The sequence below is a fragment of the Hemiscyllium ocellatum genome, chromosome 19 (genome assembly GCF_020745735.1).
Source record: "Hemiscyllium ocellatum isolate sHemOce1 chromosome 19, sHemOce1.pat.X.cur, whole genome shotgun sequence".
Classification (NCBI taxonomy): domain Eukaryota; kingdom Metazoa; phylum Chordata; class Chondrichthyes; order Orectolobiformes; family Hemiscylliidae; genus Hemiscyllium; species Hemiscyllium ocellatum.
The window spans coordinates 40692560-40720423 of record NC_083419.1 but is presented as its reverse complement, the minus strand read 5'-3'; the positions used below and the strand labels follow the sequence as shown (position 1 = coordinate 40720423).

The 27864-nt window shown below is 41.3% G+C and overlaps 1 protein-coding gene across 1 annotated transcript in view; it reads left to right on the top strand.

The window, feature by feature from the left end:
* Window positions 1–27864, top strand: part of LOC132825064 (sodium- and chloride-dependent GABA transporter 1-like) — a 62933-nt gene that overhangs the window by 7010 nt on the left and 28059 nt on the right. Inside the window, exons 3-7 of the mRNA XM_060840072.1 lie at window positions 18166–18266; window positions 19490–19599; window positions 20905–21037; window positions 26366–26500; window positions 27444–27547. Coding sequence (XP_060696055.1) covers window positions 18166–18266; window positions 19490–19599; window positions 20905–21037; window positions 26366–26500; window positions 27444–27547 — 583 coding nt within the window. The remainder of the gene's footprint in view (window positions 1–18165; window positions 18267–19489; window positions 19600–20904; window positions 21038–26365; window positions 26501–27443; window positions 27548–27864) is intronic.

Here is a 27864-nt window from a genome sequence, read left to right as displayed (position 1 = left end):
ATTGCAGGACCACTATATTTTCAATATGCCACAAGGAAGGGCTCACAAAGTTTACCTTGTTGTATAAAATGGCTTTGGGATAGGTCCAGCCAATAATGTGTTCATTCTATGTCAGCATTAGATATTAACCAGTAGATAACTGCTCAGACAGCATGGACAACTGATGATGTGAGGCTGTAGAGAAAATCTTCTGAAATTGATGCTAATGTAATGTACATAGATGGGCATTACAAAGGACATTTACTATGCATCTACCCAGTGCAGCATATGACTTTTATCGTACATTTACGGTCTGGATGCTGAATTTAACTCAATCTAAATTCTAATGTAATTGAAATTTTGACAAGTATCTTAAAGCTGGGATTGATTTCTTGCTGACTGCAGAAACACTGAAGCACAGAGCAAGCAAGTGTTCTCAGTAGACAACTTCACATTTTCCTACATTATGTTCCATCTGTCAGCCCATTAACTTAACCTATATCTATCCTTCTGCAGATTCTTTGCAATTTCATTACAACCTCCCTTCCTATCTATTGTTATCAACTTTGGTTTCAGTGCAGTTCATCACATTAATCACATCATTAATATAAATCATGGATAGTTGAGGCTCCACTGATCCTTGTAGCACACCATCAATTGCAATTTGTCAACCTGAAAATGAACCATTTATCCCATCTGGCTGTTTCCTATTAGTTAGCCAGCCCTCTATCCATGATAATATATAACCCCAACACATATGCTGTTATCTTATATGGTAACCCTTTACATGGCACCTTAACAAATGCCTTTTGAAAATCTAAGTACACTACATCTACTGATTTCACTTTACCCACTCTATTTATTAGTGCATTATGAATTTTTCTATATTTAATCAAAATAAGATAAACCACAGAGTGGCAGGTTCTTATTGCGATGGATGTCTTGACTAACTATTTAAGACTAACTATTCACACGGGTGTGAAGTCTCTGATGAGCGTACATAGTCTGGGTTCTATGCTTACTTTCATATATCACATGTAAATTCATGACCATTTGAAGACGTTACGTTGACTCCATTACACAGAGAGATTGTAACTGAAGCCAAAGCAGTCCTCTTATCATGCAATTGCCTCAAAGATACAAGGCTGTTTGTTCTGGAATCTATACTATAATGCGGCATTTTTTTGCTTCCTCAACTCAAGTAATTCTCCAAAGGCAGTGTCCCTTCAAGAAAACCATGGTGACTTTGTCTGATAACATTATGACTTCAGAAATGTCCAGCCACGATCTTTAATAATTTTTGCAGTTTTTAAAAATGTTGGTCATTAGGCTGTCAACCTCTGCCTAGGACGATAGTTTCCTGTTTTTTGTCTCACTTCTTTCTTGACTAATGTTGTGCCATGTTAATTTTCCAGTTGACTGGGACCTTTTCCATGCATCCACTAACTCTGCAGACACTTTATTAAGACCGTAGGATTCAGGTCATTATGTTCAGAGGACTTGCCTGCCTTAAATTGCATTAGTATTCCCAGTACGTTTTCTCTAGTAATTGTATAAGACCAGAAGAAATGGAACAGAAATGCGCCTTCTCCAACATTTAGTAGGATTACTAAATCTCCTTAAATTTCTGCTGATACATCATCACCTTATTACCTTTATCTTATTTTCCCAGTCCACTTCAGCCACGTATGTTTTTAATTGAAAAAGGCATTTTTTGCAAAATTATAAAAATACAGAAGTTAAAAGACAAGAACAATAAGCTAACTTAGAGACATGGAGATGTACAGCATGGAAACAGACCCTTAAGTCTAACTTGTCCACGCCGTTCAGATATCCCAACCCAATCTAGTCCCACCTGCCAGCACCCAGCCCATATCCCTCCAAACCCTTCCTATTCATATCCTCATCCAGTTGCCTTTTAAATGTTGTAATTGCATCAACCTCCACCACTTCCTCTGGCAGATCATTCCATACATGTACCACCCTCTGCATGAACAAGTTGCATCTTAGGTTTCTTTTATATCTTTCCCCTCTCACCCTAAACACTCTAGTTCTGGACTCCCCCACCCCAAGGAAAAGACTTCGTCTATTCAGCCTATCCATGCCCCTCATAGTTTTGTAAACCTCGATAAGGTCACCTCCCAGTCTCCGACGCTCCAGGGAAAACAGCCCCAGCCTGTTCAGCCTCTCCCTATAGCTCAAATCCTCCAACCCTGGCAATATCCTTGTAAATCCTTTCTGAACCCTTTCAAGTTTCACAACATCTTTCCGATTGGAAGATGACCAGAATTGCATGCAATATTCCAACAGTAGCCTAACCAATGACCTGTATGTTGATGGTCCAACTCCTGTACTCAATACTCTGACCAATAAAAGAAAGCATACCAAACGCCTTCTTCACTATCCTATCTACCTGCGACTCCACTTTTAAGGAGCTATGAACCTGCAACACTCCCTAGGACCTTACCATTAAGTGTATCAGTCCTGCTAAGATTTGCTTTCCCAAAATGCAGCATCTGCATTCATCTAAATTACAGTCCATCTGCCACTTCTCAGCCTATTGGCCCATCTGATCAAGATCCTGTTGTAATCTGAGGTAACGTTCTTCTCTGTTCACTACACCTCCAATTTTGGAGTCACCTGCAATCTTACTAACTATACCTCTTATGCTCACATCCAAATCGTTTATATAAATGATGAAATGTAGTGGACCCGGCACCGATCTTTGTGGCACTCTACTGGTCACAGGCTTCCAATCTGAAAAACAACCCTACACCACCACTCTCTCTCTTCTACTTTTGAGTCAGTCCTGTATCCAAATGGTTAGTTCTCCCTGTATTCCACGAGATCTAATCTTGCTAACCAGTCTCCCATGGGGAACCTTGTCGAACGCCTTACTGAAGTCCATATAGATCACGTCTACTGCTCTGCCCTCGTCAATCCTCTTTGTTACTTCAAAAATCTAGATCAAGTTTGTGAGACATGATTTCCCAGGCACAAAGCCATGTTGACTATCCCGAATCAGTCCTTGCCTTTCCAAATACATGTACATCGTGTCCCTCAGGATTCCCTCCAACAACTTGCCCACCACTGATGTCAGGCTCACTGGTCTATAGTTCCCTGGCTTGTCCTTACCACTTTTCTTAAGCAGTGGTACCTCTTCTACAAAACAAACTAAAACTATCACAAAGACACAGAACAGTCTTTCCACATTACGATTTGATAACTAATTAAACAAGCATCAGTTATTATTCCAGTATTTATTCAGGCTTCTTCTCCCCATGCACCCCCCACCCCTCCCCCCCACCCGCCTCCCCGCACCCCGGCTGCCAAATCCGACCTTCACGGCTATACAAAGGCCCTAATCAGTATGATTGACAAGTCCACATCTGTCATTTCAAAAGGGCCACCAGGTCTTATAAAACAGATCCATTTTCTGGTGCACCTCATTTGTAAGAAAGTCCAGGGATATGTGCTCCATTACTAATCTGCGCCACTCTGTGAGACCTAAGGTTTTTTCTGACATCCAGCTCATTAAAATATTCTTCCTTGTACAAAACGTGAGAATGTTGAATAGTCTCTTCCTATGTTCATTTAGCGAAGGCAGATTCGGCAATCCCAGAAGAAAGGAAACTGGATCCACCTTGATTTCAATTCCCAGGATCCCCTCCAATTCATTTGCTATGGCACCCCAGTACCTACGGATCTTGTGGCATGACCACAAGCAGTATGTAAGAGTGCCGTACTTGTTTTGCATTTAGGGTGCCCTGGAGATGCTCCTGTCTTAAATTTTGCTAATCGCTCTGGGGCCATATAGGCCCTGTGGAGAATCTTTAGTTGCATGGCCTGCGCTTTATTGCAAATCGAGATCTTTTTCACATTCTCCCAGATATCCTCGCAAATTTCCAACAAGATTTTTGCTCCCAGTTCCTGATTCCAAACTCCATTAAGTCTTTCCGTATCTTCCAAGTTGCCCCCTCCCCATAGATGGTGTAGAGACTGACCGAGAGAATGCCCGCGCACCGAAGCACTCTTCTCTCCATATCAGATTTATAGCGTGGTCAGAGCATGGTCCTTTTCTGTATGTAATCCCTAATCTGAAAATATTGGAAGAGGTCCCTACTGGGTAGCCCATATTTATGACTCAGCTGGTCAAAAGACATCAAGACCTCTCCCTCAAATAGGTCTTCCAACCAGGACACTTCCCTGGCCTCCCATCTTTTAAAGCAGGAATCCATTGATCCTGGCCTAAACCTTGGTGTTCTAACTTGGGGGGGTGAACGGTGAGGTCTTACATAGATTACATTCACCCTGCTTCATCATTCCCCTTGCTTTGACTGTGTTTACAATGATTGGGCTTTTACAATGTTCAGCAACAGATTTCATCCGTCCTTAAACAGCAAGTTAAGGAGGGGATACTTTGCCTGGTACGCCTCAATGTCTAGCCATATCAACCTTGGATCCTTACACACCCAATCAGTCACATAAGACAATAAGGAGCTCATTTGGAATCATTTAAGGTCTGGGAGATCTACTCCTCCCATTCCCTGTGGGAGTTGCAAATTGGCAAATTTAATGAGAGACACCCACAACACCAAATCAAGGATCCAAGCCAGCCATTAAGCTTCCGCAGTGCTTGTCTGGGCAACAACAACATGAGCATTCATATGGGGTATAACAGGTAAAGAAGAACATTCATTTTAAACAGAGCTATTTGACCTCATCATGGTATTGGTAACCCCTTCCAGCATTGAAGATCTTGTTTTATCTTCTTAAACAACTGCACAAAATTGGCTTTGTACAGTTGATGAAAAGCAGGGGTAAGGAAAATACCCAAATACAGAAAACCTGTTTGTGACCACTGAAAGGAAATCGTGTTCCATCTTCCAGATCAGGTATTCCCACCAGGCCTCCCACAGGTATAGCTTCCGACTTTGTAAAATTAATTTTATACCCCAAGAAAGTGCCAAATAAATAAATCTTTTGTATTAGAGGGATACAAACTTTGTCAGATTAGCCAAAAAAAAGAACATCATCAGCAAGGAGTGTGATTTTATGCTCTGCCATTCCTACCTCTGGGAAATTATTTTAGTGTCCTTCTGAATAGCTTCCGCCAACAGTTCGATTACTAAAGTGAATATCAGCAACGAAAGAGGACACCCTTGTTGGCTGCCTTCCCATTGCTAAAGTAATCTGATTTTATGCCATTCGTACAGACTGCCGCCACATGGTCGCTATACAGTATTGCCACCCACCTGGTGAAGGTCCCCTCCCCAAGGCCAGGAAGTTAAAAAGAAATGGCCACTCCACCCGGTCAAACACTTTTTCCATGTCTAAGGAGACCACAAACCCAGGATTAACCTCTGCTGGCATACCTGTACTATATTCAACACTCTCCTGATATGGATAGAAGAATTGTGACCCTTAATAAAGTCTGTCTGGTCCTCCTTTACGATAGAGGGCAGTACCTTCGCCAATCTCAATGCTTGCGTTTTAGACAGGATCTTAAATTTTACATCCAGCAACAAGATAGGTCTGTATGAGGCACAGTCCTCAGGATCTTTCCCTCTCTTAAGAATAAGAGAGATATTGGCCTCCTGAAAAGAGGCAGAAGGTAATCCTGGCTGTATGAGTGATTGAACATTCCCAATATGAGCTCAGCCAACATATTTATGAACTTCTATAGGACACACTCAGAAATCCATCTGGGCCTGGTGCCTTGCCACTTTGGAGCTGCCTTACTGCCTCTGTATTGCTAATATTGTTAAAAGTGCATTCGAAGGGAGGCTTGCTCTCCAGTTATACCTAGGAGATCCAAGTTCTCAAAAAAGGATTCCATCCTTGCTAACCCATCCTCACAACTCTTCAACTGGTATAGCTCTGCATAAAATTTCCTAAATATTGCATTAATCCTTTTTAGACTCACGGATGAGAATACCAGTACTCTCCCTAATGGACATAATGGATTGTGGGGCACTTTTATTCATAGCCAGATAAGCCAAGTATCTACCTGGCTTATCAACGTATTCAAATAATCTTGTCTTCACTAAGGAGATCTCTCTCTTCACTGCCCGGGTGAGTACTGAATTCAGAGCAGCCTGGAGAGCCATGACCCCCTGTAACTTGGTCACAGATGGTCTATCATAGTATACCAATTCGGCTGCCGTCAACCAGATCTCCAGTATACACTGCTGCTCTCCTCTCTGCCTCTTCCTGGTTGCTGAGTATGAAATAATTAAGCCCCTTAAATAAGCATTGGTGATCTCCCAGACCTTCGATGGGTTACTGGCTGTACCTGAGTTAATGTCCCAGAAAGTCATAAATTCCTTTGTGAACTATTCAATAAACTTGTTATCTTTCAAAAGAAATGGATCCATTCACCAATGCCATGTATCTGTTCCCTTACCCTGATCTTAACATCCAAGTATACCACATGGTCCGCAATGGCTATATTCCCAATCCTGCAGAACAGTAGCGAATCTAGACAGATCGATGGAACAAAGAACATATCGATCCTTGTGCGGCACTTGTGCGGGTTGCAGTCAAAAGTAAAATCCCTATCTTTAGATCTCCACCTGTCCACCAATCCCAACTCCCCACACAAGTCCACCAACGGTTTGGATTGCAGGGAGATACCTGAGAGACCCCTTGACATCCTATCCACCTTGGGATCCATGAGATGGTTGAAATCTCCCCCTATAATCGTACAGCGTACCCCAAGAGCCATCAAATTAGAGAATGCATCCTTTAAGAATTTAAGGGGGTGCGCCAGGGGGCATAGAGTCATAGAGATGTACAGCATGGAAACAGACCCTTCGGTCCAACCTGTCCACGCAGACCAGATATCCCAACCCAATCTAGTCCCACCTGCTAGCACCCGACCCATATCCCTCCAAACCCTTCCTATTCATATAACCATCGAAATGCCTCTTAAATGTTGCAATTGTACCAGCCTCCACCACATCCTCTGGCAGCTTATTCCATACATGTACTACCCTCTGCGTGAAAAAATTGCCTCTTAGGTCTCTTTTATATCTTTCTCCTCTCACCCTAAACCTATGCCCTCTAGTTCTGGACTCCCCGATCCCAGGGAAAAGACTTTGTCTATTTATCCTATCCATGCCCCTCATAATTTTGCAAACATCTATAAGGTCACCCCTCAGCCTCCGATGCTCCAGGGAAAACAGCCCCAGCCTGTTTAGCCTCTCCCTATAGCTCAAATCCTCCAACCCTGGTGACATCCTTTAAAAATCTTTTCTGAACCCTTTCAAGTTTCACAACATCTTTCTGACAGGAAGGAGACCAGAATTGCATGCAATATTCCAACAGTGGCCTAACCAATGTCCTGTACAGCTGCAACATGATCTCCCAACCCCTGTACTCAATACTCTGACAATTAAAGGAAAGTATACCAAACGCCTTCTTCGCTATCCTATCTACCTGTGACTCCACTTTCAAGGAGCTATGAACCTACACTCCAAGGTCTCTTTTTTCAGCAACACTCCCTAGGACTTTACCATTAAGTGTATAAGTCCTGCTAAGAATTGCTTTCCCAAAATGCAGCACCTTGCATTTATCTGAATTGAACTCCATCTGCCACTTCTCAGCTCATTGGCCCATCTGGTCAAGATCCTGTTGTAATCTGAGGCAACCCTCTTCGTTGTCCACTACACCCCCAATTTTGGTGTCATCTGCAAACTTACTAATTGTACCTCTTATACTCGCATCCAAATCATTTATGTAAATGACAAAAAGTTGAGTACACAGCACTGATCCTTGTGGCACTCCACTGGTCACAGGCCTCCAGTCTGAGAAACAACCCTCCACCACTACCCTCTGTCTTCTACCTTTGAGGTAGTTCTGTATCCAAATGGCTAGTTCTCCCTTTATTCCATGAGATTTACCTTTGCTAATCAGTCTCCCATGGGGAACCTTGTCGAACGCCTTACTGAAGACCATATAGATCACATCTACTGCTCTGCCCTCATCAATCTTCTTCGTTACTTCTTCAAAAAACTCAATCAAGTTTGTGAGACATGATTTCCCACGCACAAAGCCATGTTGTCTATCCCGAATCAGTCCTTGCCTTTCCAAATACATGTACATCGTGTCCCTCAGGATTCCCTCCAACAAAAGTGGGCGGCACGGTGGCACAGTGGTTAGCACTGCTGCCTCACAGCGCCTGAAGACCCGGGTTCAATTCCCGACTCAGGCGACTGACTGTGTGGAGTTTGCACGTTCTCCCCGTGTCTGCGTGGGTTTCCTCCGGGTGCTCCGGTTTCCTCCCACAGTCCAAAGATGTGCGGGTCAGGTGAATTGGCCATGCTAAATTGCCCGTAGTGTTAGGTAAGGGGTAATGTAGGGGTATGGGTGGGTTTCGCTTCGGCGGGTCGGTGTGGACTTGTTGGGCCGAAGGGCCTGTTTCCACACTGTAAGTCTAATCTAATCTAAAAAAAAAACTTGCCCATCACTGAGGTCAGGCTCACCAGTCTATAGTTCCCTGACTTGTCTTTACCACCCTTCTTAAACAGTGGCACCACGTTTGTCAACCTCCAGTCTTCCAGCACCTCACCTGTGACTATCGATGATACAAATATCTCAGCAAGAGGTCCAGCAATCACTTCTCTTGCTTCCCACAGAGTTGGGTACACCTGATCAGGTCCTGGGGATTTATCCACCTTTAACCGTTTCAAGACATCCAGCACTTCCTCCTCTGTAATCTGGACATTTTGCAAGATGTCACCATCTATTTCCCTACAGTCTATGTCTTCCATATCCTTTTCCACAATAAATACTGATGCAAAATATTCATTTAGTATCTCCCCCATTTTCTGTAACTCCACACAAAGGCCGCCTTGCTGATCTTTGAGGGGCTCTATTCTCTCCCTAGTTACCCTTTTGTCTTCAATATATTTGTAAAAACACTGTGGATTCTCCTTAATTCTATTTGCCAACACTATCTCATGTCCCCTTTTTGCCCTCCCGATTTCCCTCTTAAGTATACTCCTACTTCCTTTATACTCTTCTAAGGATTTACTCAATCTATCCTGTCTATACCTGACATATGCTTCCTTCTTTTTCTTAACTAAGCCCTCAATTTCTTTAGTCATCCAGCATTCCCTATACCTACCAGCCTTCCCTTTCACCTTAACAGGAATATACTTTCTCTGGATTCTTGTTATCTCATTTCTGAAGGCTTCCCATTTTCCAGCCGTCCCTTTACCTGCAAACATCTGCCTCCAATCGGCTTTCAAAAGATCTTGCCTAATACCTTCAAAATTGGCCTTTCTCCGATTTAGAACTTCAACTTTTAGATCTGGTCAATCCTTTTCTATCACAAATAGAATTATGGTCGCTGGCCCCAAAGTGCTCTCCCACTGACACCTCAGTCACCTGCCCTGCCTTATTTCCCAAGAGTAGGTCAAGTTTTGCACCTTCTCTAGTAGGTACATCCACATCCTGAATCAGAAAATTGTCTTGTACGCACTTAAGAAATTCCTCTCCATCTAAACCTTTAACACTATGGCAGTCCCAGTTGAAGTTTGGAAAGTTAAAATACCCTACCACAACTACCCTATTATTTTTACAGATAGCTGAGATCCCCTTACAAGTTTGTTTCTCAATTTCCCTCTGACTATTAGGGGGTCTATAATACAATCCCAATAGGGGCAGTAGGCATTCAAGATACCATACTCCTCCCCATGTATTAAGGCTTTGAGAATTACAAACCATCCTTGTTCATCCTTAATTTGATCTATTACCTGGAATGGGAGATTCCTCTGTATTAATATGGCCACTCCTCTGCTTTTTGAATTGAAAGGCGAAAATAATATCCTGCTAAACCCTCCCTGTTGCAATTTTAAATATTCCTTATCATTCAAGTGTGTAACGTTCTCCTTTCTGAGATTCGAGAGCACCTTCTTTCTTTTGACCGGCGAATGACTCCCCTTTATATTCCATGTGCACCATCTAAAGAACAACTAACCATAACCATCTAAAGTGGCCCACAACCCCCTGACAGGAAGAAGCCCACTCATAGTACGTTGAGTGGAGATAAGACAAGATTTATAAAATCTAAAAACTACCACTACAGACACTACCAAAACAAAAACAAACTAATCACTATTCTTAAATTAAACAGAAAACAAATAGCTGGAGACATCCTCCCTTGCCCATAGGGGGCACTCATCCTACTCCCTAATACCACCATGGCTCCTTCCAGCTAGAGCCAAACCCAAGGAGTACAGAAACAAAGAAAACCTATAATTTAAATACATGGAAATGAAAAGTAGGTGTCCAACCCATCCCCTCCATATGTCAACCTCACTTGTCTTTAATGAAAAAAATGACCACCCACACCCAAAGAGAACAAAATGAATAACAGGAATTAATAACAATGACAAGAAAGGGAAAGAAAGAGAGAAGAAATAGGGAAACCCCACCCCCCAACCCCCACATTATCAGAACCATGCCAGGCATACAAAATTAACAAGCGAGAGAGCAAAGCTTTTTTGACCCAGTCAATCTATTTTAAAGAGTCTGGGGAATCCCTTGACTTCTCTACTGAGTCAAAGTTATAAGCAGACCCTCCATGGCTGAAGTGCAATCCTGCTGGATACCTCACAGAGTATTGAATGTTCAGGTCTCTCAACCTCTTCCTAACTTCATCAAGGGATTTCCTTTTTCTAATTACAGCCCCAGAAAAGTCTTGAGAAAACATAATTTTCGATCCCTTGTACACCAGGCCCTGTGAGTCTTTTTCCAGCATTCTGGAGGCTTCCATAATAATTTGCTTCTCCTTATAGCACTGGAGTCATGATAAGACCAGGTGGGGGCACTGATCCGACCCGGACCTGCGCATTGCCATCCAGTGGGCCCGTTCCACACACACATGGCCCGACTTGAGTCCCAGTCCCAGAAGCTGCGGGAGCCAGTGCTCCAGGAAGCTGACCAGATTCTCACCTTCTTCACGTTCTGGGAGCCCAATTATACGTAAGCTCTTTCTTTGACCTCGATTCTTGAGGTCGTCTAATGAGGCCCACATCTGGCTTTCCAGTGTTTGGATCTGCACCTCTGAGTTTTCTGCTGTGGTCTCCAATGCTGTGGTCTTCTATTCAACTGCCTCCACACATTGATCAAGCTTTTGGATCTCCTGCCCATGCTTTTGTAGAGATAGGTTCCAGCACCAACTTGATTTTTCTCTCAGAGATTTAAGAGTCCAAGACTAAGTTCTGCTGTTCCAGTGGGTTCAAAGGCGCTGCCGCGGGGGTTGGCTCCGTGGCCATGAGCGTGTCCGATACTATAGGCGAGTGTCCTACTTGCTGCGATCCTTGTTATCCTTTTCCTTTGGTCATCTTTTTCATCTTCTTCTTCCCAAAATGTTAAAATTAGTGTTCAAAGGTTTTAGAAGCTTTATTTTCATGATTTTTCGTATAAATGACTCGTGAGGGCAGGGTGAAAGCACCACTTTTCTTGGAATATGGTGCAGAGGTCAGCATAGCAGACCTATCAGATCACCAGCATCTTGGATCCTCAGCCAACTCTGTTTTCATACTCTTGTGTACTCTTGCCTTTATTTATTCCACCATTCATTATATCACAGACCTCCCTCTGAGTTCTTTGTATCACTCTCTCCTCTTGAATTGCTTAAAATCTGTGACATTTCTAACTGTTTCTAGTTTGATTTTCTTCCCAGTTTGATGAATGGTCCTTAATTTAAAATATTAACTCTGTTTCTCTCTCCACTGATGCTACTGAGTATTTTCAGCATTTTCTGATTTTAATTATCACCTTTCCAGCACTTGGTTCAACATCTGAAATTAAATTGATATTCATTTAATGAATCTTGAAGAGAAATTGCTTATACCAGGTTTATAAAGATTGCAGTGGAATGCATTTCAGTGCACAATGCGTTGCTGCTGACCAATCTGCGCCCTATCTCATGCAGTATACACTGCTGTTCACTTTGAAACATCGCATACTTGTGATCCGTCCTGATGAATTTAAGATTAAAAACATTAGCAACATGTGTACTTTCTCAGTAATGTTGAAGTTCTGCACTATCAAGTCGCAAAGTGGGACAGTGCACATTAGGGTTTTTAGTTTTTTTTATATAGATATTTTTATTGGAAATTTAACATTTTTACAAGTTTACAAAAATAAACAAAACTCTCAAGTACAAACATTGATATTCAATTAAATCTTAAATAAATAATAACCAAAATTTAACAAAAGAAAAATACCAAGAAAAAAAACAAAACTCAACTAACTACTAATCTAACCTACAACTAACCAGAGTGTATAATTAAGTCTCTTACATTATTCAAATAAGAGAGAAAAAAAACAACAGATAACACAGAAATTGGGTAGTGATATACATGCTCGGAATGTGTTAGCATCAAATGTAACAAAACCCATATTCGTGCGGGATTTCTCTCCCAAGGGGCCCCGAACCAGCCAGGTTCACAATCTCAATTAAATAAAAGCCCTTGTTAGGATAGCCGAAATATCTGTATTTATATAATTCAAGAAGGGCTGCCATATTTTATGAAATAATTCGGTCTTTTGGTGCACCATATTTGTAAGGAAGTCAAGGGGAATACATTCCATAATTAATCTGTGCCAATTTGAAAGTCCAGGGGGGGCCCTCAGCCACCCAGTTTACCAAAATATTTTTCCTTGCACAGAAAGAGAGAATAGAAAATAATCTCTTCCCATGCATATCCAGGGAGGGTAAGTTTGAAAAGCCCAAAAGGAGAGATACAGGGTCCAATTTAATTTCCATTCCTAAAATTTCTGTCAGGGTACTTGCTACTTTAATCCAGTATCTACAGATCTTATGACAGGTCCATAGGCAATGTACGAGAGTACCCACCTCTATTTTACATTTGGAACACATTGGAGATGCTCCTACCTTAAATTTTGCCAATCGATCTGGTACTATGTGGGCCCTATGAAGTATCTTCAGCTGGATAGCCTGAGTTCTGTTGCAGATGGTGATTCTTCTGGCATTTTCCCAAATATCATTCCACGTTTCTATAGAGATTTCTAGTCCCAAATCCTGATCCCATGTTTTAAGCAGATTGTCCATATCTCCCGATACTTCATCATGTAGTAAATAATAAATAGTACTGATGGAACGGCACGGTGGCACAGTGGTTAGCACTGCTGCCTCACAGCGCCTGAGACCCGGGTTCAATTCCTGACTCAGGCGACAGACTGTGTGGAGTTTGCACGTTCTCCCCGTGTCTGCGTGGGTGCTCCGGTTTCCTCCCACAGTCCAAAGATGTGCGGGTCAGGTGAATTGGCTATGCTAAATTGCCCGTAGTGTTAGGTAAGGGGTAAATGTAGGGGTATGGGTTGGTTGTGCTTCGGCGGGTCGGTGTTGGGCCGAAGGGCCTATTTCCACACTGTAAGTAATCTAATCTAATCTAATCTAATCTAATGGAAGATACCCCCAATGGTCTTGGCACTCTACATTCTTTATCTGATTTATATAGACTATCTAATAACGTAGTCTTCTTCTGTATATAATCTCGAAGTTGGAAGTATCGAAAGAGGTCTCCATTAGGTAATCCGAATTTCTGATGCAGCTGTTCAAAAGACATCAGGACCCCTTCTTTAAATAAGTCCCCTAAACATGAGATACCCCTGGATCTCCAGAGTTTAAAAGTGGCATCTGTAAATCCCAGTTGAAATCCCGATGCTCCCACTATCGGAGCATAGGGGGATGTTTTATGTGAGTTGCTCTCATTTTGCCGCATTATATTCCAGGCTTTAATCGTGTTTAGTAGTATCAGGTTTTTACAGTGATCTGTAATGATTTTTCTCTTGTCTGAAAATAAAAGTTAGTAAGTGGGCATTTTACTTGAGAAGCCTCGATGTCCAGCCAGATTGATTGTGGGTCAGACAAGAACCAATCAGCTATGTAACTTAATAGGGAACTTAACTGATATTTCCTAAAATCTGGGAAGTCCAATCCTCCCCTTGCCTGTGGAAGCTGTAGCTTCTTCAACTTAATGAGGGGCCGTCTATGATTCCAGATAAAGGAATCCAACCAGCCATATCATTTACGTAGTGCCAGCCTTGGCAGCATCACCGGAAGCATTCTCATAGGGTATAGGAGATGGGGAAGGACATTCATTTTAATTAGTGCTATTCTACACAGCCAGGAAATTGGAAGGTCTCCCCATCGCTGGAGGTCCTGCCTTATCCTTTCCAGTAATGCACAAAGTTAGCCTTGTATAACTGACCAAATACTGGGGCAATAAAAATGCATAAATATAAGAAACCCTCCAGGGACCACCGAAAGGGAAAGTGTGATCCGTCCACTAAGTGGGGTATCATAGCAAGGCCACCCATTGGCATAGCCTCCGATTATGAGAAATTAAATTTATAGCCTGAGAATGCATCTAATGTATTAATAACTTGGATTAAGCTAGGCAAGGACATCAGAGGATTACTGAGGAATAAAAGAACATCATCTGCATAAAGGGTAATTTACTTGTACCAATCCTCGGGGCCGTTATATTAGGATCAGCCTGTAAAGCTTCTGCTAGTGGTTCAATTATTAGCGTAAATAACAATGGCGAGAGAGGACATCCCTGACGGCAGCCCCTACCCACACTGAAACTATCCGAACCTAATCCATTGGTAACCACAACTGCTTTGGGATCACTATACAATGTTGAGACCCATTTGGTAAACACTTTTCCAATGCCAAACCTTTCCAATGTGTAAAACAAATATGACCATTCAACCGTATGCCTTTTCCGTGTCTAATGATACTACTACTCCTGATATTTTTCCCTGATGGCAGGCTTGAATCATATTCAAAACCCTTCTAATATTATTGGATGATCTACGGCCCTTAATAAACCCCGTCTGATTCTCCTTTATGATACGTGGCAATACCCTTTCTAGTCTCAATGCTAACATTTTAGAGAGGATTTTAAAATCTACATTTAGCAAGGATATTGGTCTGTATGGCGCGCAATCTTCTGGGTCCTTTCCTTTTTTAAGGATAAGAGAGATATCTGCCTCTTTCAACGAAGGCGGGAGACAGCCCTGACTGTATGCGTAGTTATACATGTCCATAAGTGGACCAGCCAATATTCCTGTAAATTCTTTATAGAATTCAGCTTGAAAACTATCTGGGCCAGGTGCCTTACTGCTCTGAAGTTGCCTGATTGTGTCAAGTATTTCTTGCAATTTGATAATAGAAGGTCTGTCAGCTTCTATTCAGCTGCTTTTAAACGAGCTTTGAGCAGACGCTGTTGTTCTCCCTTTAATTTTTTCTGGGTCGCTGAGTTTGAGATGATCAAACCTCGCACGTAAGCTTTGATGGTCTCCCACATCATTGATGGGTTGCTAGCTGTACCTAAATTAATTTCTAAAAAAGTTTTAAATTCTTTAGAGAAGTACTTTACAAATTTACTATCTTTCATCAGGAAGGGGTCCATGCGCCAATGCCGAGGGGATGTCCCATTGTTCCTCGCCTTGATTTCCATATATACAGCAGCATGATCAGAAATTGCTATACTACCTATTTTACAGGATGATATGGAATTTTAAAAAATTGAGGGGGCAAAAAACATATCAATTCTGGTATGACATTTATGTGGATTGGAGTAAAAAGAAAAATCTCTTCCCTGTGGATGACGACATCTCCATACATCTACTAATCCTAATTCTTTGTTCAAATCCACCAATTGTCTAGATCTGGGAGATACTCCTGCAGTACTCTTGGGAATCTTATCTATTTCCAAATCCATAATACAATTAAAGTCTCCCCCTATAATTGTGTGACGGGCACCGAGAGTCATCAATTTTGAGAACGCTTCCGTTATAAATTTAAAAGAATGTGCCGGGGGGGCAATATAAATTTAAAATCCCATATTCCTTTCCATTTATAAGGGCTTTAATCAGAATATATCGTCCAGATTAATCTTTTATCTGGTTTAGGATTTTGAGAGGGAAATTCTTCCCAATAAGAATAATACCTATTGAGCTAAAAGAAGAAAAAAAGGCCTAATCAAATCCACCCTGTCGAAATTTCAAGTGTTCTTTATCCAAAAGTGTGTCTCCTGTAGGAGAGCTATATTAACCCTTTCTTTCTTGAGATCCGATAATATTTTCTTCCTTTTGACTGGCGAATCACTCCCTTGACATTCCAGGTGCACCACTTAACCGACTGATCAACCATAATCGTCCGGGCAAATCCGAGGCCCCTCGGGAGGGGAAACCCCATCCAGAACATCCCGAGCATAGAGCATATAAAATTCATAAAAATAAAGGCTCTCTAATACACTCACCACAGTATAATAAAAAACTTTCTAAATAAAAAAAAACATATTTAAATGGAGATTTTCCCCCTTGTTCCCAGGGGGTATCACTTCCTTTTCAAAGGTTCATCGTATCCCCTCCCAACTAGTGCCCCACCCTTGACCCAGGCGCTCCTCAATAGGCTGAGGAAAATTCAAATATACTACAGAGCTAGAGTTAACAGTGAGCACCCTACCCCCACCCCCCACCCACACCAATACCTGTATATATTTGGTAAAGTTAATACCATGTATAAATATATATAACCATAAAATTACAACCTCAACAAGTAATAATTAAATACAATAATACAAAATAACAAGGGAAAACAACCCCGCTCCTAGAGACAGAGGTAAAATAGAATAAGGTAACCACCTCCCCCCACCAACATTAACTAGATCCCCCCGGCCTATATATATATATATATATAATTAAAAAAAAAGGGGAAAGAAAATCATTAAGTAGAGAACAAATAAATAAATCCCTCTCCCCACCCCCCAAGATAATATTAAACAGTAAGGTTAAAAAAAAGGGTGGCATATAAACTGGAGTAGGGGGGAAGGCAAACCAACATTATTTATCTCCTACAATTTATCTAAGAGAGTCCAAAAATTCCTTAGCCTTTTCCAGCTATCCGAAGTTATACACGGCTCCATCATGGTTAAAGCGTAGCGTTACTGGGTAGCATAAGGAGTACTGAATATTTAAGTCCCCTAAACATTTCTTCGCCTCATCAAATGCCTTCCTCTTTCTGACCAGAGCTGGGGAAATGTCCTGGAATAACATGATCTTGGATCCTTTATAGATCATGCTTGGGGATCTTTTCCAAGATTTCTAGAGGCTTCTAGGAGTATCTGCCTCTCCTTATAGCTTTGCAGCTGGAACAGCTCCGGGCGGGGGTTCTGGTTCGAGCCGGGCCCGCGTATTGCAACCCGGTAGGCCCATTCTACCCTTCCCTGGCCTGATCCAGCCTTCAGATTTAACAGCTGTGGAAGCCACTGTTCAAGGAATGCTGTAAGCTGGCCTTCCTCTTCCCGTTCGGGAAGGCCCAGCAAATGAATATTTTTTCAAAGACCTCGATTCTCGAGGTCATCAATGTGATTCTCTAAGGTCCAGACTCGCTGTTCGAGAGTCTGGACCCGATCCACGGCCGATTGCACTGTAGTTTCGGAGGTCGCGGCTTTTAGCTCCGCCACTCCGACTCGGCGCTCGATTTCCTTAATGTCTCGGTCGTGCTTTTGCAGCGCGGCCGAGAGTGAGTCCCATCGACTTTGGGATTCTTCAATAAAAGCGGCAATCTTCGCATCCAGTTTAAAGATGATTTCCACAAGGCTTGCCACCGTAGGTAAGTCCCCCGGGGCGGCTGCGGACGCCTCTGCTGCAGCTGGAGAGAGTGGGGGAGGGGTTCCTGCTTGCTGAGACCTGCGGGCTCCCTTCTCTTTAGTCATTTTTACTGAAGATTAAATTGTTTAAATTCAATACTAAGCAACTAATTAAATTAAACAGCTATTTTAAATGATTTGGTGAGTGTAGTGGGGGTGGGTGACCCACTTTGCCCAAGTCTTGGGAGGAGCACTGTAGACTCAGACTTGCTGGGTCGCCACCATCTTGGATCCTCCCAGCGTCTTTAGTTCTTAAAAGGTCCATCAGCACTCAGTGTTGCTTGGAGGAGACAAAAATGAAATGGGGGTAACTCCTTGTAAACTGCAAGATCAATGATTTGCTTTAACTCTATTTCTTTGAATATTCTTTGGTAGCCACAATGAATATGTGATTCTGACATGTTTAACAAGTCTGTGAAGAAGTGCTTCCTTGAGTTATGGATATAGTTTCTATGACAAACTGCATTGTGTTTCTTAACAGGAGTTGGACTGGCTGCTGTCATCTTGTCTTTTTGGCTCAACACTTACTACATTGTGATCATAGCCTGGGCTATCTACTATCTCTTCAGCTCTTTCACATCGGTAAGTCTCAGTACATAGACATTACTGACAGATTCTGTCAGGATGTCCTGTTCTCCTCTGTATCTTCAAATGGAGGAATACCTTTGGAATTCTTGGAGAAACAGAAGGAGTACAATTTAGTTTGCAGCTTCCAACTTGTTGCATTCCTGACACAAGCCACCAGAACTAATATGAAAGTGGATTTCCATTCAGACCGGATGTTTCTCATCTCCCATTCTGGTTTTAAGAAGGCAGGAGAGTGAGAGAGAGAGAGAGAGAGAGAGAGGTGGGTGACAGGGTGGGGCTGGGGAGTTAGTGTGGGGAAGTGACAGAGAGAGGGTGAGAGAGACACACATCGTCACACACACACATTTACCTATATTCCCATTCCCCCAAACACAGCTACACATAATGAGGAAGGAGAGAGCTACACTGAAATTTCATCCCATTTATTTAAAGACTACAACTATTCAGAGAGGCCCAACTCAAGGGTATACCTGGGCCTGGACTTTCACTGAGATGTCCGTATAATCTAGAGAGGGGGTAAATCCTTCCTGTGTGGTCAGGGGAGATAGAAGTGATGGGACTGCAGCCTACAGTTGAGAATACAGGATGCAATATTGTCAATAAGGTTTGATTTGTTATGAGTGGTTTTAGAATGATTCACTAAGAAGCTTTAAGATAAGCTGAATTACAAAATACTGAATACAGTTAGCAGGATAGATAATGAGTGCTCATGTGGAAACGGACAAAGATGGTCTGGGTAAAAGAATAAAGGTTTGAGAGAAAGTCCAAAATAACATCCTCAGTATGACAACTTCTGCCCATCTCCAGATATAGCCTACAGGGTTAGGCTAAGATGTAGTAAAAGAGGTTCTTGGACAAAGGCCGCTGCAGGCATTAACTACTGTCCGATTCATGGAACCATTTCGATTTTGCCAAAAGTAATTTGGAGGAAATTTTTGTCTTATGGAATCTAACGTCCGCTTTAGAGAGAGAAGATGCAGCTACAGCTGCCTAGTTGGCAGATGAGACGGAGTGATAAAATGATATTTTCAGTTTACACGAGGAAATTGATTTGTTGCTTCTGAATGATATTTTTGAAGTTGTCGTAATCGATGACACTACTAAGGATAGAGCTTCAAAGTTACAAAGTTATTCCAAAGACAACCAAAAAACAACTCAATTTCGTTTTGCTTCTTTAGTGTACATTGATTGATGGATTTGTGGTTTTTTTTCTACAGGAGCTTCCTTGGCAAAGCTGTGACAATGAATGGAACACAAAAGTATGTTTCTCTAACTACTCTCTGCTTGATACCAGTAACATGACCAGTGCAGTGACAGAATTCTGGGAGTAAGGGATGCTCATTCTGTTTGTTGAAATGGAGATATTTTTATCTTCTAGTAATCATTATTGATTAATAGTAATTGATTTTATCTATTCATAATAGCTGTTGACAAATCGTAAAAATGTGAAATGTATGGCTTATGAGGTACATGCAACTGGATGCCACTTTCCTCCTTTGGTGAGTTTGAAGGAGGAGGCGCATAAATTCCACAAGGTGTCTTTCCTATTGTCTGGCCCAACCTTTCTGAAGTTTCAGGAATGGGGATGTGGTGGACATTCGGCCCATTTTTAGACCTGTTCAGATCCTTAAATAACTGCTTAAGGACTTTATCCTGAGGTATCAGTCACTATTTACGTAAGACTGTGCATGATTGCGCAAAGCAGTCACAAAAGAGGAGGAAACATTTAATAGAAACCTGCCAAATGATCGTGGGCTACAGTAGGCACTGCGTGATGGAGTACTCCTCTCCCTGAATCCCACAACAATTATTCTAAATTTGTTGGCTAAACCTCATGATTGAAATGGAATAGCTCAGCTATGTTAATGCTAACTTTATACACATAGTTGTAGATCATAGATACACACACAATGGGAAAATGTGAGTGGACGTAAACATTTTCTGTGAAAAACAGAACCTGGTGCATATAGGCTTCCTTCTTGCAGTGTGTTTGGTGCAACAGTTTAGCATTTGGGACCATTACCAGAAATGTGCCCCATTTAAGTTCTTTCTCTTCTTCCTCTTCCCCATCCAACAATGAGTCACATTTTCAGTGCTAATCTATTATAAATACAAACCCGCCAGAATCCAGGTTGGGCTTGCAAGTTGCAACATGCTTCTGATTTTTAAAAAGCAAAAGAACTGTGGATGCTGTAAATGAGATACAAAAACAGAAATTGCTGGAAAAGCTCAGCAGGTCTGACAGCTTTTGTGGAGAAAAATCAGAGTTGATGTTTCGGGTCGAGTGATCTGACCTCAGATCCTTCATCTGATTTTATCTCTGCATCTCTAACTGCCATCAGGAAATGAAAATTTTGTATTGTCTCTAAATCAACCTGGCCACTTTATTTAGCACTCTTGAGGGCTCCATAGAATTTCATCCAGCTAGGAACTGTTTCCAAAATATTCCACCTTCGTTGTTCACCCAGCTAGAAATGGTGACAAATGAAAGGTCTTAATAATGGGAAGATTCATGGTGAATAATTTAATGCAATTGGATTGAAAATTGTATCGAGCCATTTGTAGATGGAGATAAAGATTATCCATTGATGTGAGGCAGTGAATCACGTTAAATATTTTGATATATTTTCAGACGAAATGTGCACCAAATTACCAGTGGTTTAGATGAACCAGGGAGCATTCGGTGGCCTCTGGCTGGAACACTGGCCCTCTCTTGGTTGTTGGTCTATTTCTCAATCTGGAAAGGAGTGGAGTGGACAGGGAAGGTATGTCCAAAAAGAATTTATGCCTTATTTACCCTTTAGAGAAAACAAAGTAGATGTCATCACTGAATGAAGCTAAGTTCAGTGGATGGTTTGTTGTTCTTTGAAAAAAAACATTAGGCTGGATTTTCCAGATAGCGGCAATCTTATGTAGATTGCCACTCTGGCCTTCCTTCCTGATTAAATAAGGGAACTTCACATTCTAAGAGGAGATTCCATTAAGATCTCCCTCAGTAATGGTTTGATTTGATTTATTATTGTCACATGTACCGAGATACAGTGAAAAGTATTGTATTGCATGCTAACCAAACAGCTCACACCTCACACAAGTTCACTCTCAAGAAGTCTGACCTGACGTCTGCGGTGGTAACTGTGGTGCAGATGCATGCAAGGTTGTCGGCGTAGGTGACATCATTTCACTGACCTCCTTGAATGTATTTAGCTCATTGGGAAGGGATGCATTGTTGTCAATGAATCTATTCAACTTTGCTTTGTAATCAGTTATATCGTGTAAACCTTGCCACAGTAAATGTGTGTTTGTGTGGTTAGTCTGGAACTCTCGTTCAGCCTGGTATTATCTCTTGGCATCCCTGATGGCTTTGTGAAGATTGTACCTAGATCTCCTGTATAAGTCAGGGTCACCTGATGAACACCTCAGACCAGGACGGGAAGTAACTCTTTTGGTTCATCCATAGTTTGTAGTTGGGGAACACTTGGATTAACTTCTTTTGCACACAGTTGTCTACACTTTAACTGATGAAGTCTGCATCAGTACTGAAATACTCATTTGAGTTGGCTGCTGAGTTGATGAATATGGACGAGGACACCAACTCCAAGCAGTCATAGAGGAACTCGTCCATTACCTCAGACCAACACGATATGACTTTCTGTACCAGATCCTCATGCTTCAGCTTCTGCTTGTAAGCGGGGAGAAGTAGCACAGCCCTAGTCTGATTTACCAAAATGCAGATGGGAATAAAGTGGTAGGCATCATTGATGGTTGTGTAGCAACGGTCCAGAGTGTTTAGGCTCCTGGTGGAATAGCAGACATTTTATTAGTACCTTGGTAGTACATTCTTGAACTATGGGGAGCCATTCATCATTCCAACATTTCCTTCATAGCACATATCTGTTGACTAAGGGTAAACCATATCCCCTTTTCACAGCAGTCAGGTCTGACAATCGCCTTGACAGCTTCTGCCAAGCCTTAAGTACATAAGGTGAGTGTGATGTTCAAATTTAGGGAGGGCAGGGTGTCAGATGGTTGGGAGGGATAGGATGCCATGTAAGTAAGGTGCCAGTTGGGAGGCTTGCAAGTAGGGGGACAGGTAGGTTTTCAAGATAAGATGACAGATGGACAGTGAGTAGGGTGCCAGGTGAGTTGGGTGCAAGTTAGGCAAGCTATCTGATGCAGGTCAGTGGGATACTAGCTGCTTAAGGAGTAAAGTATCAGATCAGTACAATGCACAGTGACAAGGTAGATGTTGCAGTGTTTCAGGCAGGTTGAGTAGGATGAAGAAATCTGGTCAAGCAGGGATTTGGTGGAGTTGCAGAGAGGTGGGTTGATCCTGTGGGGAGCAGTGCAGGGGTGTCAGGTCAGGTCAGGTAAGTGAAGCTGTTAGGTTAAATCTGGTCAGGTCTGGTGGAGGGTGTCCTATTAGCTTGTGGTACATCTAGGTGGGGGAAGAAGGTTTGATTCCTGGGGTGGAGCAGAGTGTTGGATCAGATCGGGCTGGTGGAAGGGAGATTGAGGTCGGAGCATGTAAGCAGCCTAGAGGAGGTGCAGTTGGGAGTGTGCAATGTAAGTGGGTGTGAAATGCCCACTCTTTACTCAGAGAGTGGGCATTTCACACCCTTACCACTCTCTGAGTAAAGAACCTGCCTCTGACATCTGTCTTAAATCTATCATCCCTCAATTTGTAGTTGTGCCCTCTTGTACAAGATGACGTCATCATCCTAGGAAAAAAACTCTCACTGTCTACCCTATCTAATCCTCTGAACATCTTGTATGTCTCTAACAAATCCCCTCTTAGCCTTCTTCTTTCCAATGAGAACAGAGCCAAGTCTCTCAGCCTTTCCTCATAAGACCTTCCCTCCAGACCAGGCAACATCCTCATAAATCTCCTCTGCACCTTTTCCAATGCTTCCACATCCTTCCCGAAATATGGGGACCAGAACTGTACACAGTATTCCAAGTGTGGCTGCACTAACATTATGTATAGTTGCAGCATAATATTGCGGCTCCGGAACTCATTCCCTCTACAAATGAAACCTAACACACCGTATGCCTTCTTAACAGCATTATCACCCTGGGTGGCAACTTTCAAGGATCTATGTACATGGACTCCAAGATCCCTCTGCACATCCACACTACCAAGAATCTTTCCATTGACCCAGTGCACTGCCTTCCTGTTATTCTTCTCAAAGTGCATCACCTCACATTTAGCTGCATTGAACTCCATTTGCCACATCTCAGCCCAATCCTGCAGTTTATCTAAGTACCCTGCAACCTGCAACATTTTCCCCCAATGTCCACTACTCCACTGACTTTAGTGTCATCTGCAAATTTACTAATCCATCCACCTTTGCCTATGTTTAAGTCATTTATAAAAATGACAAACAGTAGTGGTCCCAAAACAGATCCTTGTGCCACACCACTAGTAACTGGACTCCAGGCTGAATATTTTCCATAGAAATATTGCCAGTAGAAAAGTTGGCCCACAGTTTTTGAATGTTTCTCCAATTTTTGTACAACTTTAATTGTAACAGTGACTGAGAGATAAATCTTTTAATACTGTATGATCCTGGAAGGTTTGTAACTGTTGATCAAAATGCAGGGGATTAAATTGGGTAGTAGTTCCCCCCAAAAATAGTGTAGCGATCACAATGTGTGAATAACTTATGTTTGTTGTTAGAAATGCAGAGCAGGCTCAATGGGCTGAATGGACTATTTTGTTCCTATTTTACTATTTGTAACAAGGTCAGCCAGGTGGACCTCATAGAATATGAGTTCCCTGACTGGGGCTGTTTATCTGGTCCAATCAGGGAACCCTTGCTGACAGATATAAACATGAGTGTCACTCAGATTGCTGATGGACAAACTGAGCCTAGCAAATATGATTCCTTAGTTACTAAGGGGTCTCTGAGAGCTGGCTCTGAGGAAACCGGACCAGTGTCAGTTATTGCACATGTAATTAAAGGGTGACATGGTGACAGGATGCTGGCCTCTGAAGTTATTTCACCTATGTTATGATCCAACAGAGGAACTATGAACCAAAATGACCACGTTTACTGAATGTCATCCAGTGTTGGCATTATTAACAGAATTCTGTTTTCCATAACTTTTATTGCCATATAAATGCAAATATACACAAATTAAACATCAATTAATAGACTAAGATTGGTAGAAATTATTAATTAGACATGGAATAGTTGATAGGATAAAGACTATCTCTTGAGGTAAAAGCATTTTTGTCACTCTCTGTACAAATATGGCAATATGTATAATCTCAGCCCTTCTAATTCTGCTTCTGAAGCATACGATGTCTCACTTATCTCACTCAATGAAATTTGTTCCTTGAATCACCGACAATGATAGCTCCATTCCATCTGATTCCCAGGAGAGCTTTGCCACTTTGATCGCACAATTGTGAAGAAACTCCTTAGTTGGGTTTATGAAGTTGTTGATGAGATGGATTCCCCAGTGTCTATTTATCTGACTCCATTAAGAGAACTCTTTATTTATCTTCCCAATTACTGCAAAACTGTAGCATAGCTATAAAATCATCCATTTTACACTTTCTACTCTAAACCTACTTTCAGCTTTTTGTCCTATTTAACTGTGTTACATATGTAGCTCCTTCTAGATGTTTTTTCTTCTCTCCCCTGCTATCATTTACAGTGGGAGCTCATTTGTCCACTGGCATCATTGTTATTATACGTTACCTTCTTTCCTGTTGGTACTACTACTACTAAATCAAGGGTCGTCAGGTGACACAGACCAGTAATTTTTCTTAATGAAATTATAACAGATTCCCATGAAAATGCTTAAAAGTCATTTCAGAACACTACTAAGATAAATAAGAGATACCACAAACATTTTAAATCAATTACTAATTTTTCTTACTGTACTATTTACAGATCATAGGTTTGCATATAATTTGCAATGTAATGGATTGATTTACACTTTGATTTAACATCCTGACATTTACTCAGCCTTTGAAGCACTCTTATAATATTCATTAGGTACTGAACTATTGAGCCGTGAAATCATACTTGAAAGTCTTGAATATACTCATGAATAAAAAAAAATCAAGATTTCTCACTCTCCAAAGAAATTGGCCTCTCTTACCTTCGCATAACACTGTCAATCAAACACAGCCAATGAAGAACAGTTTAATATTGTCCAAATACACATATAAGCATTGAAAATTTACTTCAAACAAGATCAAGTTATTACAACATAAATGGCTGTAAAAAAAATAAAGCAAGTAGTCCCATTAGCATCTAGGGAGTCATATTTGCTAGGCTCAGTTTGTCAGTCTGCAATGTAGCGCAACGATACATTCATTATAAGACCTTCTGGCAAAACAACTATCTGGTCATCTGTTCATTTGAGTTCTATTATTAGTGATTTTTATTATTAATGATTTTTCAAAGTTTATTTGGACAAGATTGATAGTTCCTTCAATGGAAATGTCGCTCACATTTTTAACATTTTTAGAATAACGTAGAGGAGCATTATCTTCACAGGGCATGTTGAATGCCTGATATTTTAATAAAAATTTCAAATACTTGCAAAACATTAGATTGCTCATCAGAGTGGATAGTGGGTGAGTGGATATAGTCAATGCAGGGGGTTATGGATCATGGAAGTATCACGGGAAATATGGACGATGAGGCATGTAGGGGTGAACATGGAACATATGTTAGAGATGGAAGAGGAAGAGGCATCTATGTTATTTGAAGGGGTAAGATATGAGGGGTAGAGGACACAACAACTATGAATTGAACTGGATAGATAACCCGTAAACTGAGAGAGGCCAGCTAACCAACAACCTCACCATTTTCCCACCTTTGTGGCTACCTGAGGGGTATCTCTGAACAAAGCGGCCCTGAGTGTAACCTCCACTCAACTTTTGGAATGAAAATTCCAAGTGAGTATGCTGACCTTTAAAAGTCAGGACCATGATGTCAAGGGATGGCTCAATTAACTGTTTCCAAACTGAAGATAAAAAAACTGCTCCATAGTCTCCGTTGCAACAGAAGTTCTGCCATATTTTACATTCATGAGTCTTACTCAGTTCTTTTTCCTGCTTTCTCCTGATCCAGGTCGTCTATTTTTCTGCTACTTATCCCTATGTCATGCTGATCATTTTATTCTTCCGTGGAGTGACACTCCCAGGAGCTAAGGAAGGGATTTTGTTTTATATTACACCTAATTTCAACAAGCTTTCAAACTCTCAAGTACGTACAATGTGGATTTTCCATGTAACTATAGATATGTTTAATATGATAGATAGCTATAGCAAAATTTAATAGTAGAGTAACCATTTGTTGGATTTTCTGCTCAATTGCCCTTGGAATCAAATAAGAATGTTTAGATTCTTTTTCCTTCTGATGTTTATTTTATCAATTCCAGACTGGACTCCAAAATTTAAGACTCCCTTAAATTTGGTAAAAGTCCAGCTGTGAATGAGTACTTTTTTTTAAAGGAGACTAAATTTGAAATTCACATATGGGCTAGTAAACTAATTCCCTGTCTATTCACCATTAAAGACTTCATGAACAGTTTAGATAGAAAGTGAAGTTTTCTCTACTTCTTTGTAATGATAGATTAAAATTTCCTTTGAATAACTAATGCAGTGAAACTATATAAATATTTTCTTGCTAAATGTGCTCACAATTATTTTGCTACATCTGACAGAGAAAGTAAATATTTTCTTGAAATGTTGAGACTGTTATCTTCAAAGATAGCCGCTTTTGTTTTGAACCAATTAGAATGTGCATTGTGCAGAGACAAAGTGGCTCAGAAAAGCCAAGTTTGGAATAAATTTTGTAGGTTTTGAATGAACAGAAGTGTTCCCTTAGGTACTACTTACTGCCACCCAGATCCCTCCCCTTCCCATTCCCCTCAGTAACCTTTCTGATTGCAACTCCAACTGCCCACTCCACCACCTTCAACATTAGTCGGCCTCAGTCACATTTGGAACTTTGTAGCCCAATGGCTCTGCCAGCCTAAAAGTCACAGCCCGAATGACAATTGCCATCTTAGCCATATTAACGCATTACCTTAAGTTATCTTCTTCGTTGACCTGTTTATGAATATATTTTGCTTTATGGAATTGTTTGAATCTAATCTCATCTATACATTTAATGGTCAACTTTAATGGTGTCTGCTTTTGGGCAGGTTTGGCTCGATGCAGCTACACAGATCTTTTTCTCTTATGGACTGGGTCTGGGATCACTTATTGCTTTGGGCAGTTACAATATGTTTCACAACAATGTTTACAGGTAAAATATACACATTATTTTGATTAAGGATGAAATAAAGAACTGCGACCCTTCCAGTAGGACTGCTTTCCAATTCACAACCTTTGATGTGACTGTGTCTCATAACATTATAATTTGATGGAGTTGGAATATTGTTATGGACACAGCAAAATGGCCAGACCGACAGAAATTGGGCTTTCAATTTCTGCCAGGACAAAGTAAAAAAGACTGATTGATTAGTCGATGTGATACTTGTTGCAGTTTATTCTAAATTGCTTTTGGATTTTCACTGAAAACCAATTACTACTATTGTTACAAACTTTACAGCACATTATTTA